This window comes from Podarcis pityusensis, assembly GCF_964106645.2.
Source record: "Podarcis pityusensis genome assembly, chromosome: 1".
In the NCBI taxonomy this organism is placed as follows: domain Eukaryota; kingdom Metazoa; phylum Chordata; class Lepidosauria; order Squamata; family Lacertidae; genus Podarcis; species Podarcis pityusensis.
The window spans coordinates 3624471-3644328 of NC_138028.1; the positions used below are offsets into that span (position 1 = coordinate 3624471).

Genomic DNA, 19858 nt, shown 5'->3' on the forward strand with positions numbered 1-19858 from the left:
GGGAAGGTCTGTAGTTCAGTGGTTAGAGCTGATTTGGGGTGCCCTCTCCTCACCCCTTCTGAAAATTGCTGATTTTGGGGAAATAGGCACAAGATCACATGCAGGGGGGAGACACCCACCCACTTGCCATAGTGGGGTCGAATTCTGGCAACGAAAGAGAAGCCAGGGTTGCTTTCAGTCATTCTTACATGCTTGTGGGGTTGTTTTGCATCCAGGTGTACAATTTGTCCCAGAATGTTCAAGAAGACGACCTCCAGCACTTGCAGGTAATATCACTCTCTTCTCTCTCTCTCTCTCTCTCTCTCTCTCTCTCTCTCTCTCTCTCTCCCCTCCCCCATTTATGGTGTTTGGGTTTGGGCAGAAGTAGGCTGATCGCCGAAGAATTGATGCTTTTGAACTGTGGTGCTGGAGGAGCCTCTTGAGAGTCCCATGGACTGCAAGAAGATCCAACCTCTCCATTCTGAAGGAAATCAGCCCTGAGTGCTCACTGGAAGGACAGATCCTGAAGCTGAGGCTCCAAGACTTTGGCCACCTCATGAGAAGAGAAGACTCCCTGGAAAAGACCCTGATGCCTGTAAAGATGGAGGGCGCAAGGAGAAGGGGACGACAGAGGACGAGATGGTGGGACAGTGTTCTCGAAGCTACCAGCATGAGTTTGACTGAAGTGTGGAAGGCAGTGGAAGATAGGAGTGCCTGGTGTGCTCTGGTCCATGGGGTCACGAAGAGTCGGACACGGCTAAACGACTAAACAACAACAACAAAGCACAGAATGGGCACTGAATGAACCTCACTGGGAATCTCTCTTATTTGTCTGTAGGAAAAGAGGTTTCTGGTCCTTGACTTGTTTCCAGGATCCTTTAAAATAACGCTCAAATTGGTTTTATTCCGCTACTGCTTTGTTTTATTGGTTCTGCTCTTTTAAATGTGTTTTATATATTGCTTAGATATGCTTCTTCTATTGCTTTTAGCAGTTCACTCCACCCGCTTTCTCCATGCCATGTATGATTTCAGAAACCTCTATAATAAGATGTCACAAGACTCCTTGTTTTTACAGATTAAAAAGGTAAAGGTAAAGTAAACGGTGTTCTGTGAGCTCTGGTTTCCGTCACGATGTCTCATTGTGGCAGAAGCGGTTTAGTCCTGCTGGCCACATGACCTGGAAAGCTCCCTCAGCCTGAAAGTGGAGATGAGCTCCACACCCCATAGTCGATTTCATCTGGACTTGACTGTCCAGGGGTCCTTTACCTTTACAGATTTAAATTGTTGTTGTTGTTGTTGTTGTTTAGTCGTTTAGTCGTGTCCGACTCTTCGTGACCCCCTGGACCAGAGCACGCCAGGCACTCCTGTCTTCCACTGCCTCCCGCAGTTTGGTCAAACTCATGCTGGTAGCATCGAGAACACTGTCCCACCATCTCGTCCTCTGTCGTCCCCTTCTCCTTGTGCCCTCCATCTTTCCCAACATCAGGGTCTTTTCCAGGGAGTCTTCTCTTCTCATGAGGTGGCCAAAGTATTAGAGCCTCAGCTTCAGGATCTGTCCTTCCAATGAGCACTCAGGGCTGGTTTCCTTCAGAATGGATCGGTTGGATCTTCTTGCAGTCCATGGGACTCTCCAGAGTCTCCTCCAGCACCAGAATTCAAAAGCATCCATTCTTCGGCGATCAGCCTTCTTTATGGTCCAGCTCTCACTTCCATACATCACTACTGGGAAAACCATAGCTTTAACTATACGGACCTTTGTTGGCAAGGTGATGTCTCTGCTTTTTAAGATGCTGTCTAGGTTTGTCATTGCTTTTCTCCCAAGAAGCAGGCGTCTTTTAATTTCGTGAATGCTGTCACCATCTGCAGTGATCATGGAGCCCAGATTAAAATACTAAAATATATAGTTCAAAAGAGGGTGGGTTCTCTTCCAGTGACACAGCTTGTTATCCAGAGTTGGTCATACTTGGAGTAGATAGACCTTCTGAAATAAATGGGCGTTTGATTGCCGCGGGTCTTCTCTTTAGTATGACTTACTTGGATATCACCTGCTGAACTTGCAATGCTGAGAAGAATGTTTGACTCCGTCCGACCATGGAAACAAACGTTCTAGTGCAAAGGGCTGGATGAAATGAAGTTGTGTGTGTGTAGAACAAGGTCTGGCGGCGCAACTGGACTTCCCTTCTGTGTGCCTCCTGCACACCTCTTAAATCTGCTCTGGGGCAAGACGCATGGCCTGAGCAGACCTCATCCCTCCCCGTGTCCCCCGCTTTGTGCTCTGTTGAATTCTACCCCCTTTCTACACAGCCCCTTCTCTGACACATTTATCTCCCTCGATTTTTTTATATACATATACTTTTCAAATTAATACATTTCATTAGTTTTACAGTCCATTTAACATTTCAGAATTTGAGTTCCTTCCCCCTCTTTCAGTGGTTCCTTAAATATCTTTTAACACCTTCTGCATATCCAAGTTCATTTACTTGCTCATTTAATTATCTACTGTAAATGCATACTTTTATAAAACTGCAGGTTATTACAATAATCCGGCTAATGTTTTCATCTGTTTACAATTTATCTGTAAATATTCAATAAACCATTTCTGTTCTTTCATAAAAAGCTTGTTATCTTGATTTCTTATTCTTCCAGTAAGTGTCACCATTTCTGCATATTCCATGAGTTTATGTATCCATTCTTCCTTTACTGGGACTTCTGTTTCTTTACTGGTAGCATTCTTGCTGCTGTAGTAGCATACATGCATAAATTTCTACACAATTTAGGTAGTTCTGTCTCTATAATTCCCAAAATAAAAGCTCATCGTTTTTGCCCCGTCTGCTTCTTGTTTCAGCTCTTCACAGAATATGGGAGGCTGGCCATGGAGGAGACGTTCCTGAAGCCCTTTCAGGTAAGGGGCGTGTGCAGGGAGCACCCCACTCCACCTGTGTTGCTAGGTGGCAGATGATCTAAAAGCCAGGCTCGAGCTCCCAGCAGCCCCAGTTTGTGTGTCCAATTGCCAGGGAATATGGGAGCCGTAACCCAAAACCTGTGGAGGGCCACAGGTTGGAGGAGACCTTGATGGTACAGTGGGCAGTATCAGTGGGAATGTTCAGGGTGGCAGGAGAGGATATATTGTTTATTAATATTCTTTCTAACTTGCACTAGCAAGTTCCTTTACTTACATTATATGTATTTTTATTAAAGATTTTCTTAGTTTACGAAAGTATCGCATTTTTCGCTCTATAAGACGCACCAGACCATAAGACGCACCTAGCTTTTGGAGGAGGAAAACAAGAAAAAAAATATTCTGAATCTCAGAAGCCAGAACAGCAAGAGGGATCGCTGCGCAGTGAAAGCAGCAATCCCTCTTGCTGTTCTGGCTTCTGGGATAGCTGCGCAGCCTGCATTCGCTCCATAAGACGCACACACATTTCCCCTTTTTAGGAGGGAAAAAGTGAGTCTTATAGAGCAAAAAATACAGCATGTGCAATCTCTCTCTCTCTCTCTCTCTCTCTCTCTCTCTCTCTCTCTTTTTTTTCTCCAAGTAACATTTTTTACAGATCAGTTTCATTTGTTGAGACATTAAGAAGAAAAAGGGGAAAGGGGGGTGGAAGATGGGTGGGGGTGGGGTCGGGTGGCGATGTTTCTGTTTTACTTAATATATGTGGGGTTTTGTGTCAGCGTCGCTTGTGAAGGTTCTGTGCTGTTCACTTGTGTTCCTTTGGTGGTGAGAGAGGTTGGGGTTGGCCTAGGGTGTGGTTATTCATTTGTGGTTGGCTGTGGTGGTCTTTGTTTTCATGTGTGAGTGGGGTGGGTGGGTGTTTTGGATCAGGTTAGCCATATTGATTTGTATGCTGTTGGTGGATTCTTGTCATTGTCTTGTTGGGCTGTGTATGTGATAAAGGGGAGCAAGTTCCTTTACTTAGCAGAGTTTACATTCCCCTTTTAAACGCACAGCAGATAGCTGGTTGCAGGCTTGTTTAAGCCTCTCACTATTAGATTCCTGGTAAGTTCCCTTTTATCCCTCTTAAAGGGGCCACAATCTTATTCATAAATAACAAGAAGAAAGTTTACTCACAGATCATCAGTTCACAGTTGGATCCCTGAAGGCAGACTTAGTTACATAGTATACACATGTGGATCTATCCCATATGGGAATAATCCCAGCTAAAATCTAGCTAAAAATTTGCTCCAACGATGGAGGAAGTCAAAGAGAGAGAGAGATGGCAGCATGCCTTGTCCCTTTTGTTACCTGGACAGGTAAGGTCATGCCCACCTCTGGTCACATGCAAAAGGAAGTATGTCCCAGTCAGGAGGAAACAGCAAGTTTTTGACTGACAGGACCAAACATTCCCCTGCATGTCCACTCTAGGAAAACAAGGAATGTTGTACTTGACTGCTACTTATGTATCACATCCCACAGTATCTGTGTACTCTCAGCTCTGTTCTCCAGAATGACTACCCACCCCCCTTGCACTGTGGGGTAGAGAGGGGCGTCTTTGTGTTGTTATAAATTTGGAGGGGGGGGGTCAGTCTGGATGATGCCCTGAGTTCCTTCCAGCTCTTGGGATCCTGTATCTGTGGGGGTAGAAGGTATGAGAACAAGCTTCCAAACTTGTCCCTTTGTCTTGGCAAGGACTTTAGTTCATAGAATTGTCAAGTTGGAAGGGGCCCTGAGGGTCATCCAGTCCAACCACAATTAGCATAACCAAATAAGTTGCTGTGTGCCATAGAACAAATGGGTAGGTCTTCCCTCCACCCCGCTTCACCTAGCCAGGAGAACAAGAGAGAGTGAGTGTGTGTGAGAGAGAGCTGACTGGAACAGGCTGGAAGCTGGAGACACAGAGACCTGCTCGCTCTGTGCTGGATCCAAAGCTAATAGAGAGGCAATATGTGCTGGGGTGTTGATGCTGTGAGCCCTTCCATCTTATGCTCAGGGTGGCGCTGTGGTCTAAACCACTGAGCCTCTTGGGGTTGCCGATCAGAAGGTCGGTGGCTCGATTCCCCGTGACGGGCTGAGCTCCCGTTGCTCTGTCCCAGCTCCTGCCAACCTGGCAGTTTGAAAGCACACCAGTGCAAGTAGATAAATAGGTACCACTGCGGTGGGAAGGTAAATGGCGTTTCTGTGCGCTCTGGTTTCCATCTTGGTTTCCCATTGGGCCAAAAGCGGTATAGTCCTGCTAGCCACATGACCTGGAAAGCTGTCTGTGGACAAACGCCGGCTCCCTCAGCCTGAAAGCAAGATGAGCACCGCAACCCCACAGTCGCCTTTGACTGGACTTAACCATCCAGGGGTGCTTTACCTTTAAAAAGGTAAAGGGACCCCTGACCATTAGGTCCACTCACGAACGACTCTGGGGTTGCGGCACTCATCTCGCTTTATTGGCCGAGGGAGCTGGCGTTTGTCCGCAGACAGCTTCTGGGTCATGTGACCAGCAGGACTAAGCTGCTTCTGGCGAACCAGAGCAGCGCACGGAAACGGCGTTTACCTTCCCGCTGGAGCGGTACCTATTTATCTACTTACACTTTGATGTGCTTTCAAACTGCTAGGTGGGCAGGAACAGGGACCGAGCAACGGGAGCTCATCCTGTCGCGGGGATTCGAACTGCCAACCTTCTGATCAGCAAGTCCTAGGCTCTGTGGTTTAACCCACAGCGCCACTCGCGTCCCTCTTTTACCTTTATATGTGTGTAAATAAAGCCATATATCCAAAAGATAGCACAGTCTCCACTGACTGTCACTCCAAGGAAACCAAACCTGGGGAAGCACATGGAACCCCCCAGAGTCCTTCAGTGTTCAGAGATTGGGGTGGCGTATTCAGAAGAAGAAGAAGAAGAAGAAGAGTTTGGATTTGATATCCCGCCTTTCACTCCCTTTAAGGAGTCTCAAAGCGGCTCACATTCTCCTTTCCCTTCCTCCCCCACAACAAACACTCTGTGAGGTCAGTGGGGCTGAGAGACTTCAGAGAAGTGTGACTAGCCCAAGGTCACCCAGCAGCTGCATGTGGAGGAGCGGGGAAGCGAACCCGGTTCCCCAGATTACGAGTCTACCGCTCTTAACCACTTGGGGACAGAGCTTGGCTGTGTAGTTGGGGCAGCTTATTTCACTTTGCACACAAGTAATTCTCTTTGTCCCTTTTGCAGTCTCTCATTTTCCTTGTTCGCGACTGGAGCTTTCCTTACGAGTTTTCCTACGGGGCAGATGGTGGAGCCAGGTTTTTGGAAAAGCGCCTCAAGGTTGGTCTTAACGCTTTCGTTTTCTCCTGCTCTCTCTTAAAAAAAAAACGCTCAAAACTCCCAACAATTTAAATCCCATCAAGTAGTAAAATAATAATAATAAGCAAATTAAAGTGGGAAGTGGAACAAACCACACTTGCAACTAACTGTTGCTAAAAGGCAGCACCTGGTCAATTGCAGGTGTGTCATGTGACTCAGTTGGGCAGTCAGGTGACGATGAATGGAGCATCCTTGTGTGGGAGCCTTTGGATGTGGGTGGGGCGGGGCCTGGATAAGAGATACAAAAAGGGGACCCCCCCTTTTGAAACCTGCATTCTCAGCCAGTTTGGAGAAGGAGGCGGTAGCACTTCCTTGTGCCTTTAGGCAAGGGCCGTCTTAAGCATAACCGGCACCGTGGTGCAAATATCTCTCCGGTGCCCACCCACCCACCCCCATTTCCCAGAGTTGTCAACCTTTTTAAAGTGGGGGGACGGGACACTTCGATCCGGCTCATTTACATCGCGTGGTCCGATGCGCGCTCGGCGCTGCATGTAAGAAAGGGGCGCCCGGATTGCAGCCCAGATGGCCTCCCACGAAGCCCGGTGCCCCTTACCTGTCCCCGTCTGGGGAAGTCTGCACCACAGTGTTAACGGAGAAATCTGAGGGCTCCCTTGGACAAAAAACAAGGACGCCAGCCAGGAATACCAGAGCAAAACAGCAGCCAGTAGGCTTGGTCTTTATTGAAGACTGTTGTGACAGGACTCCCACCTGCCACAAGGTGGAACAAGATGGAAGCCCCAAACAAGAGAGCCCCCAAACTTTTATTAGCTGCTAATCCCCATGTTACACCCCCCAAACTACATCACTCATACATCACGGTTACATCATGAAAGGGGAGGTCTGGTGGCCGTAATCTGAGCATCCTGGACCCTGCCCCATGGTTCCCCTTGCCCTCCACCAAACACCCATCAAGTGGAACAAAAAAGATATTTACATTTCCCTGTTTCCCAGCCAAGTGAATCACATCCTTTTGTCTTCGTCTGGGTTTGTTATTTCTGGAATGGCTACCTGTCTGGCACTCAGGTATCAGGATGCCAGGCATTATCACTCGGGCAGAGGGGCTGCTGAGTAGCTGAGCTCACACGTCTATATGAATTTCTGAAGTTTTCCCAGTGAGCCAGTACATAGATACATTTATCAGTGAATGCTTACATTTGGTATCGTGCAGCAAAGGCCCTTTGAATAGATAGGAAGAAACTGTGATGAAGTGTTTTGTGGGGGCAAAAAACAAGTCACAAAAGCGATTGTGCTGATTTTGGTAGTGGGCTGCAGGTGCATGATATCTGCTGGAGGGGCAACCCCCCCCAAACCTATACAGTGGTGCCTCGCAAGACGAAATTAATTCGTTCCGCAAGTCTCTTCGTCTTGCGAGTTTTTCGTCTTGCGATGCACGGTTTCCCATAGGAATGCATTGAAAATCAATTAATGCGTTCCTAGGGAAACCGCCTTCAGACCAGGTCCGGGGACAGTCTGTCCCCGGACCTCTTCTGAAGGCTGGGGGGGGGGGACAAGGGCTTTTCTTCCCACCCCCAGCATTTTAAAAAACCCCGGGACAGCGGAGGACTTCTCCGCTGTCCGGGCGATCTTAAAATGCTGGCGGGCGGCATTTTAAAATCGCCCCGGGACAGCGGAGGACTTCTCCGCTGTCCGGGGCGATTTAAAAGCCCCTGGGAAGGCGGGCAGGGGGGACAAAGACTTTCGCCCCCCGCCCGCCTTCAGAAGGTGTTCCCGCCCCCCGCCCCGCTTCGGAACAGCGTTCCGAAGTGGGGCGGCTGGGGCAGGTGTTCCCGCCCCCCCGCCCCGCTTCGGAGCACCGGGAGAAGCGATCTCCCCGCAGCCCCTTGCTTCAAAAGAGGTCCGGGGGCAGCGGGGAAGAAGCGCTGCGCTTCGCGCTGCCCCCGGACCTCTTTTGAAGCAAGGGGCTGCGGGGAGATCGCTGTCCCCGGACCTCTTTTGAAGCAAGGGGCGGTGGGGAGAAGCGATCTCCCCGCAGCCCCTTGCTTCAAAAGAGGTCCGGGGGCAGCGGGAAGCGCTTCCCGCTGTCCCCAGACCTGGGGCTGCGGGGAGAAGATCGCTTCTCCCCGCCGCCCCTTGCTTCAAAAGAGAAGACCCGCTGTCCCCGGGGCAAGCTTCGTTTTGCGAAGCAAGCCCATAGGGAAATTCGTCTTGCGAGGCAACTCGAAAACGAAAAAACCTTTCGTTTTGCGAGTTTTTCGTCTCGCGAGGCGTTCGTCTTGCGGGGTACCACTGTACATAAATTCCTGCAACAACAGGAGGGCCAGCAAGCAGATCAGATGCCTCATTAGCTGTGCCATCCTCGCTGTGCACTGGGATCGCACAGGGCGCTTCCCTTCTCCGCTCGCAGACTCCGCAGGGAGGCGCGCAGGCAGCGACGTGGCCAGAGAGGGGTGCCCTGTCCCTGCCCCCGATCGCGCCCATCAGGCACCCAGGCAACCCTGGCAGGAGCAGACGCGAAGGGGCTTCCCTGAGCCGGACGCAGCGTGCTCCGATGGGTGGCTGAGAGGAGGGGAGTGGGCTGCCCCAGAGCGGGGAAGGGAGCGGACCCTGACTCTCCTTCCCGGACACTCAGCCTGTGGTGCCCTCCAAAATCTGGCACCCTGGTGCCCCGCGCCACTTACGTCTATGCGTAAGACGGCCCTGCCTTTAGGCCAGGGGTGGGGAACCTTTCTATCTGGTCTGAGGCCGTTTTGGCAGAGCTCCCTCACTCCAAAGGAGCAAGGTTGTTGACTGTGGAACGGACTCCCTCTGGAGGTTTTTCCCAGAGGCTGGACTTCTTTAGCTGTGATTCCTGCTTACAGATGGCCCTTGGGGGTCCTTTTCCAGCTCTACAATTCTATGACTTCCCAAGCCGTTGGTCCCCCTCTAAAGAGCGACCTTGCTAATCCGCCCTCCCACTTGCTCTCAGGTCTCGGGGAACCAGCACGAAGAGCTGCAGAATGTCCGGAAACACATCCATTCTTGCTTCACCAACATCTCCTGCTTCCTCTTACCTCACCCGGGCTTGAAAGTGGCCACAAACCCAAACTTCGACGGGAAACTCAAAGGTGGGTTCGTTTGCAAGTTTCATTTCTCCGATTGCCTCCTGTGTGCCAGGTCTCTCTCACCCCCCCCCCCCCCAGATACGGGTCCCTTGCATTTTGACTCCCGGTAGCTCTTGCAAACTCCTCTCTTCCCGTCAGGGCACCTGCAAGCTTATGCTCTAAACTGGCCTTTCCCAACCCCGTGCCTCCAGTTTTGGACTACAAGGCCATGTGGCTCCAACCTGCTGGCCTGATCCATTTCCTCATCCGTGATTTATTTCATTCAAATGTATTTGTATTCCACCCTTCACTGTAAGATCCCAAGCTGCATCTCAAACACAATCGAAGCAACAGTTCCGGAACTGACGAGAAAAGTTAAAACATAATAAAATCCAATCCTACAATTTTTAGCAGCAACCAACCTCTCACCTGCAAGGGACGTGGGTGGTGCTGTGGTCTAAACGACAGAGCATCTTGAGCTTGCCGATCAGAAGGTTGGCGGTTCGAATCCCCGTGACGGGGTGAGCTCCCGTTGCTCGGTCCCTGCTCCTGCCAACCTAGCAGTTTGAAAGCACGTCAAAGTGCAAGTAGATAAATAGGTACCACTCCGGCAGGAAGGTAAACGGCGTTTCCGTGCACTGCTCTGGTTCGCCAGAAGCGGCTTAGTCATGCTGGCCACATGACCCGGAAGCTGTACGCTGGCTCCCTCGGCCAATAGAGCGAGATGAGTGCTGCAACCCCAGAGTCATCCGCGACTGGACTTAACAGTCAGGGGTCCCTTTACCTTTACCTTTAACCTCTCATCTATGGTAGTTCTCTGCCTTGTGCTGAAATGACAAAAGCATCAAAACCAGACATGTGCCTGCCACTTGTTCTTCTTCTTTTTCTTTTTCTTCTTATTAATTTATCACAAACAGATGGACAAACTAATGCATAATCTTAGAAACAATAAGAGAACCATAAATAGCACATATTCCGTATAAAAAAAACAAATCACAGAGATGCACTTACATATAGCCAAGTTATTAAGATGAGTCCATATAGCACAACCACAACGAGGCGTACATCATCATTATACATTAAAAATAGTCATTAAATTTGTATACCACCCTTCATCCGAAGATCTCAGGGCAGTTCACAACATAAAAACACAGAATAAAAATACAAAATGGGAGGAGCACTTGCATGGCTCCCCTAGTGGCTGGGGCAACTAATAAATAAAATTGTTGTTGTCGTCGTTAAAATAAAAAATGGAGACTAGTCTGTCTCCGTCTCCATCAAAACCGCCTGATTTGGCTTCGCCCCAGACTACACTTCTAACTAGACAATCTGATAAATATCGTATTTTTTGCTCTATAAGACTCACTTTTTCCCTCCTAAAAAGTAAGGGGAAATGTGTGTGTGTCTTATGGAGCGAATGCAGGCTGCGCAGCTATCTCAGAAGCCAGAACAGCAAGAGGGATTGCTGCTTTCACTGCGCAGCGATCCCGCTTGCTGTTCTGGCTTCTGAGATTCAGAATATTTTTTTTCTTGTTTTCCTCCTCCAAAAACTAGATGCGTCTTATGGTCTGGTGTGTCTTATAGAGCGGAAAATACGGTAAATGAATGTTTCCTACATTAGTGAACCATGTCTTCCACATAGGAACTTTTGATGATTTCCAGGACAGGCTATTAGCCACCTGCCTGCTGATAGTAACATAAGCACTAGATTCTGTATGAGCAGTAGGATTGACGTCATTCTCCAAAGCGTTTGACATCATCCGCTTGCTTGCGAGGACTGCTTTTTCCACTGACTCGCCTTCCCCCACAGAAATAGACGAGGACTTCATCAAGAACCTGAAGGTGCTGATCCCTTGGCTGCTCAGCCCCAAGAGCCTGGACGTCAAGGAGATCAATGGCAACCAGATCACCTGCCGAGGCCTCGTGGAATATTTCAAGGTGAGCCTGAAGTTGTCAGGAGGAGGACGCAGGAACCCCATTCTTGCTGGGCCGTCTTGGGCAGGATGCCTCCTTCCTCTTCGGCCTCATGAAAAGGGAGTCCTTTGTAAAAAGCTGGAGGGCAGGGCCTTTTTCTTCGTAGCCCCTGTGTTGGGAGGTCATACAGCAGTGGGTGGGGAACCTTCTGCCCTCCAATGGGAGTTGGACTCCAACTCCCATCAGCCCCTGCCAGCATGGCCAGTTGTCAGGGATGATGGGAGTTGTAGTCTAGCACCCCTGGACCTTGGTGGCTTAGAAGAGCTTAAATGTCAAAGCCAGCACCTGAAGGTGAACATAGAATAATAATAATAATAATAATAATAATAATAATAATAATAATAATAATAATAATTTATTATTTATACCCCCGCCCATCTGGCTGGGTTTCCCCAGCCGCTCTGGGCGGCTTCCAACAGAATATTAAAATACAATAGTCTATAAAACATTAAAAGCTTCCCTAAACAGGGCTGCCCTTCAGATGTCTTCTAAAAGTCTGGTAGTTGTTTATCTCTTTGACATCTGCTGGGAGGGTGTTCCACAGGGCGGGCGCCACCACCGAGAAGGCCCTCTGCCTGGTTCCCTGTAACTTGGCTTCTTGCAGAGAGGGAACTGCCAGAAGGCCCTCGGTGCTGGACCTCAGTGTCCGGGCAGAACGATGGGGGTGGAGACGCTCCTTCAGGTCTACTGGTCCGAGGCCGTTTAGGGCTTTAAAGGTCAGCATCAACACTTTGAATTGTGCTTGGAAATGTACTCGGAGCCAGTGTAGGCCCTTTCAAGACCGGTGTTATGTTGTCTCTGCGGCCGCTCCCAGTTTCCAGTCTAGCTGCCGCATTCTGGATTAGTTGTAGTTTCCGGGTCACCTTCAAAGGTAGCCCCACGTAGAGCGCATTGCAGTAGTCCAAGCGGGAGATAACTAGAGCATGCACCACTCTGGCAAGACAGTCCACGGGAAGGGAGGGTCTCAGCCTGCGTAGAGGATGGAGCTGGTAGACAGCCGCCCTGGACGCAGAATTGACCTGCGCCTCCATGGACAGCTGTGAGTCCAGAAGCAAGCCTCTTGGTCCTCAGAAGCTGGTAGCCTTGCAGGTCAGCCAGTTGGAGCTTCCTGTTTTCCTGAGTTTTTACAGAACCTTTGTGGACTTTTCTGTGCATGCATAAACTCAGCCTGTCTTGTCTTGTCTTCTTCTCAGGCCTATATAAAGATCTACCAAGGAGAGGAGTTGCCTCACCCCAAATCGATGCTGCAGGTAAGTCGCATGGCACTGATTACAGTTATTAAACAAACTGAGGTGTATTTATTTTTACTCACGTTACACAAGTTGGATTGTTCTCTGCACAGTGGGTTAGGGCTCTCCCGACTGGTGGGGTTTGTTGGTTTTTTTTTACAGGTGCCACCTGCAACATAACTGATGCAATAGCTGTGCACTAGAGATGCATTTCCTTGCCAACAAAGGTCCGTATAGTTCAAGCCATGGTTTTCCCAGTAGTGATGTATGGAAGTGAGAGCTGGACCATAAAGAAGGCTGATCGCCGAAGAATTGATGCTTTTGAATTATGGTGCTGGAGGAGACTCTGGAGAGTCCCATGGACTGCAAGAAGATCAAACCTATCCATTCTTAAGGAAATCAGCCCTGAGTGCTCACTGGAAGGACAGATCCTGAAACTGAGGCTCCAATACTTTGGCCACCTCATGAGAAGAGAAGACTCCCTGGAAAAGACTCTGATGTTGGGAAAGATAGAGGGCGCAAGGAGAAGGGGACGACAGAGGACAAGATGGTTGGATAGTGTTCTTGAAGCTACCAGCCTGAGTTTGACCAAACTGCGGGAGGCAGTGGAAGACAGGAGTGCCTGGCGTGCTCTGGTCCAGGGGGTCACAAAGAGTCGGACACGACTAAACAACTAAACAACAACAGCAAAGAGATGCATTTGTGCTAAATGGTCCACATGTCATCCTGTTGTAAGCCAAAAACGGCTTATCTTCTGAGTTTACGCCACTAAAACTCAGAGACAAGAGGAATTAGGAGTCCATTCTTGTTTATTGCAAAGCAATAGGTTACAGTCGAATCTTTTCGCAAAACTGCAACCCAGAATCTTCGCAAAACTGCAGCCTCATTTCCTGTTTAATACACATGCACAATAAGCATTGCTGACTAAGCTTTGATATTCACTGTGATCAGTTACGTTGTGTTAGTCTGCACGTTGGGAACCCGTGTTACGTGTAGCCATTTGCACCAGGTTTATAAACTGTATTTTCGTGATTTACGTATTAACCGTCCTTCTGTCCCAGTGGGGGGATGGCGACTTGCAAAATCAACAGTTTCTTAAAGCAACAGGTTACCATAACTTCTCTATTAGAAGCATATTCAAGGATTTATAGGGGTTCACACTATCACATTCATTATGGCCCTTTGGACCACTACCACAATCCCACTTTCTTCATTGTTTTGCAATGCTTCCCCGGGCTTCATTGCTCCGGGGTGTGTGTGTGTGTGTGCTAGAGTGCTGCAGCAGTGCAACAAAAACCAAAAACCAAAACCGAAGTGGAACAAGAAATAAACTGGGACATTTGAGCTATGCTAAGTTACAGGATTTCAGCAGAAAGCTACAGAATGTGAATGGATTGGAAACATAGCGTAATGTCTTCCAGGCAGAGTGTTGTAACTGCTCTGATGCCACCGTGAGCACAACTGATTGTGGATGCGCAATGGAAAAGGTGTTTGGAGGAGCCCTTAAAGATGCTCCTCCCCACTCCCTCTCCTTGGTGTGTTTTTTTCCTTGGGCCCAGTGACCCTTTTCCCTCCTCCTGGTGGTGCCAGTGTGGTGTAGTGGTTAAGAGCAGTAGACTCGTAATCTGGGGAACCGGGTTCGCTTCCCCGCTCCTCCACCTGCAGCTGCTGGGTGACCTTGGGCCAGACACACTTCTCTGAAGTCTCTCAGCCCCACTCACCTCACAGAGAGTTTGTTGTGGGGGAGGAAGGAAAAGGAGAACACAACATGAGAGCCAGTGTGGTGTAGTGGTCAAGAGCGGTGAACTCGTAATCTGGTGAACAGGGTTCGCGTCTCCACTCCTCCACATACAGCTGCTGGGTGACCTTGGGTTAGTCACACTTCTTTGAAGTCTCTCAGCCTCACTTTGTTGTGGGGGAGGAAGGGAAAGGGGAATGTTAGCCGCTTTGAGACTCCTTCGGGTAGTGATAAAGCGGGATATCAAATCCAAACTCTTCTCTTATTCTTCTGGTTCCCTCTTCTGACCTTTCCTCCTGATCCCTTGCAGGCCACGGCAGAAGCAAACAACCTTGCAGCTGTTGCCACGGCTAAAGACACTTACAACAAAAGAATGGAAGAGGTAAGCCTGATGCTGCGTCCTCCACCAAGGAGCGTGGCCCCTCCACGATTCCACTAGGCCCCCTTTGGGCTGCAGTGGGTGCCTTCTAAGGGGCCGCGGGAAAGCCCTCTCTGTGCCAGAACTGGGCGAGATTAAGCAGGCAGAGAGTCCAAATTGCGCAACAGGATGGCCCAACCCTGTTCTGGGTGGGGTTTCACTCCATGGAAGGAGCAGGCCATAAGAGTCACAAAATCACAGAGCTGGAAGAGGTTCCGGGGGGTAATTTAGTCCAGCCCCCTGCAATGCAGAAATCTCAGCTAAAGCATCCATGACAGATGGCCAGCCAGCCTCTGCTTAAAAGCCTCCAATGATTGAGAGTCCACCACCTTCTGAAGGAGTCCGTTCCACTATCCAGCAGCTCTTACGCCAGCTTTTAAGGTCCTCAACTTGAGAGCACTCCTTGCTCCTTTCTTTTTGCTACGATACAATACGATAATCTTTATTGTCATTGTCCCATACAGAACAACAAAACTGAAAAAAATCTACACCAGACCTTCAAAAACCAACAAGGCTGCTATCCCAGCCTGGTTAACCCCCTAAAAATTCTGATACCCCATAAGTAAATACAATATACCCCCTCAGAGACTACCTTACGTTGCGTTTAAAACCAAAATCTCATTTGGATAGAAACTGTTTCTCAGGCGGCTAGTCCTAGTCTTTATAACCCTGTACCTTCTTCCAGAAGGCAGAAGCTGAAAGAGATCATTTCCGGGGTGCGCACTATCTCGCACTATCTCTGCAGCTTTCTTATGGCACCTGGAAGCATAGATCTGATCCAACGTGGGAAGAATGCACCCAGTTATTCTCTCCGCAATCTTTACAACCCTGGACAGCGTTGTTTTTCCCCTGACCGTGCAGCTCCCAAACCACACACACAGACCATAAGTTAATACACTCTCAACAGTACAATGGTAAAATGCCATCAACAGGTCCTTTGAGAGATTATTTTTCTGGAGGATTCTCAGAGACCCACTAGAGACCCAAGTGAGATTTCTTAGGAGTGCTGCAGCCATTTCTAGACGGGGGCAGCCTGACCACAGTGATCCATGCATGGGTAACCCTGAGCCTCGATTACTGCAATGCCCCTTATGTGGGGATGCCCTCTTTTCATCGCCCGGATGCTGCAACAACTGCAGAATGCTGCTATGCTGCAAGCTGGGTCCCTGATAAAGGCCAACTGAGCCCCAAGGCACAGGCGGACTTTGGTCTTTCAAATTTCAGCAGCTCCCCACGCGAGGCCAAAGTTCAGTGTGTGCCACTGCATCTCGCCTTCTCTTCTGCTCAATTCACTACATCAATGGGTCCTAACTGGTGGTCCCAAGCGTTTGTGTCACCATATCAAAATTTTCAAATATGGGGGTCTATGGCTTGGCTTTTCAAAAATAGGGGGTCTGCAGTACATAGCTCATTGGGGACCATTGCACTAGGCCCTGGGGCACCCCTAGGCTCAGTGCCCAGCGCGGCAGAACCGATCTCACTGCCCTAAATCCGCCTCTGCTCAGAGGCAGGTGGGGAGCTAGATTAATGACTGGCAGTGGCCCCCAGGACCATATAACACCTACATTGGCTCCCAGTACGTTTCTGAGCACAATTCAAAGTGTTGGTGCTGACCTTTAAAGCCCTAAACGGCCTTGGTCCAGTATACCTGAAGGAGTGTCTCCACCCCCATTGTTCACCCTGGAAACTGAGGTCCAGCTCCAAGGGCCTTCTACGAGAAGTGAGGTTGCAGAGGGCCTTCTCAGTAGTGGCGCCCTCCCTGTGGAACAGATGTCAAGAAAATAAACAACTATCTGACTTTTAGAAGACATCTGAAGGCCGCCCTGTTTAGGGATGTTTTGAACGTTTGATGTTTTATCGTGTTTTTTAATATTCTGTTGGACGCCACCCAAAGTGGCTGGGGAAACCCAGCTAGATGGGCGGGGTATGTTATATTAGTATTATTGAGGTGCAGCGTAAGGAATTGGGTGATCCTTTAGATCAGCGGTTCTCAACCTGTGGTTCCCCAGATGTTGTTGGACTACAACTCCCATCATCCCTGAGCTCTGGCCTTGCTAGCTAGGGGTGATAGGAGTTGTAGTTCAACAACATCTGGCGACCCACAGGTTGAGAAAGGCTGCTTTAGATATTTGGGGCCTCTGTAGCTCAGGGCCTTGTGAATTAATGCAGAAACCGTGAACCTGCAGGTGTGTGGAGGCGACAAGCCCTTCCTGGCACCCAGCGACCTCCAGAGCAAACACCTGGAGCTGAAGGAGGAGGCGGTGCGGCAGTTCCGGTCCGTGAAGAAGATGGGGGGCGAGGAGTTCAGCCGCCGCTACCTCCAGCAGCTGGAAGCCGAGATCGACGAGCTCTACGTCCAGTACATCAAGCACAACGACAGCAAGAACATCTTCCACGCCGCCCGCACACCCGCCACGCTCTTTGTGGTCATCTTCATCACCTACGTCATTGCCGGGGTGACCGGCTTCATCGGCTTGGACATCATAGCCAGCCTGTGCAATATGATCATGGGCCTGACCCTGATCACCCTCTGCACCTGGGCCTACATTAGGTACTCAGGGGAGTACAGGGAGCTGGGCGCCGTCATAGACCAAGTGGCCGCAGCGCTCTGGGACCAGGTGAGCAGATGTCAGGCGTCAGAGTATCCAAACCCCTCCACGGTAGGTTGCCAGGAGTGGACAAGACAGGAGAGTTCTTACCAGTTGCTTTTTATTCAGTAGTCACAGAGAGAGGCTTAGAAATGCAGCCTCAGTGGCGTTGCTCCAAGTGTAGCCCCACTCCCTGCGTCCCTCTCACTTCTCATGAGTCATCTCTACGGTGCTGGAAAGCACCTTTTGCCTCTGAGCCCTCTGCTCTCCTACTTTCAAGGCACGCCGTGTTCTGGGAGAGCAGGGGGTTTGGAATGCTTTCTAAAGACACTGAGTCCATCAGCTGTCTCTCCCCTGGTGCTTCTTGTTCTTCCTCCTCTCATCTGCCTCTGAGCTGTAACCTCCCTCAAACCCCTGTTGTAATTCTGAACTGTCTCCTTCTTCTCTGGAAGGTTCAGGCTGGGGAGGCAGCAGAACAGGCTGCCCCTGGCCAGCAACTGGCAGCCTTGGGCACTTCCAGGCTGCCTCTGTTTCCGGGGGGGGGGGGGGGTTCAGTCACACACCAACAAATTCAGCTTCCACATTTATAGCTGGCTAGAGAGAAGTAAGGGATGCGGGTGGCGCTGTGGGTTAAAGCACAGAGCCTAGGACTTGCCGATCAGAAGGTCGGCGGTTTGAATCCCCGCGACGGGGTGAGCTCCCGTTGCTCGGTCCCGGCTCCTGCCAACCTAGCAGTTTGAAAGCAAGTCAAATTGCAAGTAGATAAATAGGAACCGCTCCGGCGGGAAGGTAAATGGCGTTTCCGTGCGCTGCTCTGGTTCGCCAGAAGCAGCTTAGTCATGCTGGCCACATGACCCGGAAGCTGTACGCCGGCTCCCTCGGCCAATAAAGCGAGATGAGCGCTGCAACCCCAGAGTCGGTCACGACTGGACCTAATGGTCAGGGGTACCTTTACCTTTAGAGAGAAGTGCCCAGCGTTGCATGGGAAGTCTAAGAAACCAAAATAAGTCGGTGCATTTTTAAAATCAGTGCAGTTTTACATGGTTCTGTCCACCATCTTTATTCCAAATGGCACCTGACGGTATCCAAATATAGGCCGAGACCTGCTCCTTCATCTTGGCGACTGTCCTGCCAAATGGGGCGACGGTATCTTCAGAGGTTTGGTCCGCCATCTACCTTCAGAATGGCATCTTAAGGGCATTCAAACGTAGACAAAAGCCTCCTGCTCCATCTTGGGCGCTGCCATGCCAGGTTGGGCAATGGTGTCCCAAGAGGTGCGCGAATGCATAGAGGACAGCTGGACAGACAGGCAATAATATAAATAGTAGATTGGGGGGTCTTGCATAGCAAACCTGCTTCCCCCAAAAGATTGGTGGGTTTTTTTGCAGGAAGAAGGTGATGGGGAAATACTCTGGAATGCGTTGGGGTAATGCTTGCTGTGATGAAACGCTGTCTAACCTCCCTGCAAACAGATCAGAATAATTGATCGTTGAATAGCCAATGTGGTCTAATCTCCCTGCTCAATAAATGGTTCATCTGGAAGCCCCCCATGGGATTAGGAGGAGGAGGAGGAGGAGGAGGAAGAAGGGAGGGAGATAGGTTTAAGTACAAGGGGAAAACTCAGCTTTGACCGGGGAGGGCAGAGGCCGACAGTGAACCTTATTTACTAGGATGTCCACAAGGAGGCTGCACTTTTACAATGGGGAATCAGTTTATCTGCATGGGAGGCTGGGATGGGAAGGACCAGGCAAATCCATGGAGGAGGAGCTGCCTGCCAGTGGCTGGTGGTAGTCAATACTCATCGCCAACAGAAGGACCATAGCTCAGCGCTGGGCACCTGCTTTGAATGCAGAAGGCCCTGGTTCAGTGTCTGGCATCTCCAGGGGGCACTGGGTGAAACTCCAGTCTGAAAGGTTGGAGCTGCTATGGGTCAGGGGCACATCCTTTGCATGCAGAAGGTCTCATGTTTATTAAAGGCTTCTAAAACGCTTTTCAGTTCAGACACCAAGAGCGGTTCAGTTGCTCATGTGCTTTTGGTCATGACTCCTGAAAAGCTGGGGTATAAATTAGAACTGGAATAAATGCCTCCCCACCACTTCCCATTCTGCTCCCATGAGAGTTGGTGGGGAGATATTTTGAATTTTTGGAGGGTGGGGAGCAAATTTCTAAGCATTTTCATCTTAGGCGTAAGTCAGAGGTGGCCAAGAGATTCTTTGCCCCCCTTTAAAAGCCACACCAACTCTGTCTGTGTTCCTGGAGAAAATGTTTTGCAATGGTAGAACACAATCTCCGGGGTTATTATTTATATTGTGTGTGGGAGGGTTATCCCTCTCCTCATTAAAAAAAGTAGTAGTTCTCAACCACATTGTATTTATGCCTAAGATAAAATGAACTTTTAAAAAGAAGCCTGCCCACCAACACCTGCTGCAAAATTAATGCCAACAAAACTTTGCCCAGAACTAATAGAAGTATTTATAACATCTGTGTATATTTGACAAATTGTTGTCTCCCGACTTTCCTGACAGTTGAAGCATCAGATGCCTGAAAGTGGAATCACCATGACAGTCTATAGCGGCCACAAAAAAAATCCAAAACAAGAATAAATAAAAGTAAACCTCCATT

General features: G+C 49.5%; 1 protein-coding gene and 1 long non-coding RNA gene across 5 annotated transcripts in view; both read left to right on the forward strand.

Moving 5' to 3' along the window:
• The window catches only part of LOC308470520, a 215454-nt gene that overhangs the window by 106738 nt on the left and 88858 nt on the right, over positions 1-19858 (forward strand). The gene's annotated exons all lie outside the window — the stretch shown is intronic.
• The window catches only part of ATL1 (atlastin GTPase 1), a 47139-nt gene that overhangs the window by 23581 nt on the left and 3700 nt on the right, over positions 1-19858 (forward strand). For 2 of the 4 annotated variants that reach the window (XM_080980278.1, XM_080980275.1), the window contains exons 5-12: positions 216-266; positions 2825-2881; positions 6117-6209; positions 9175-9313; positions 11100-11227; positions 12457-12513; positions 14541-14612; positions 16835-17308. In XM_080980278.1, coding sequence (XP_080836404.1) covers positions 216-266; positions 2825-2881; positions 6117-6209; positions 9175-9313; positions 11100-11227; positions 12457-12513; positions 14541-14612; positions 16835-17308 — 1071 coding nt within the window. The remainder of the gene's footprint in view (positions 1-215; positions 267-2824; positions 2882-6116; positions 6210-9174; positions 9314-11099; positions 11228-12456; positions 12514-14540; positions 14613-16834; positions 17309-19858) is intronic. The other 2 variants (XM_080980277.1, XM_080980276.1) reach the window with 1 other exon arrangement.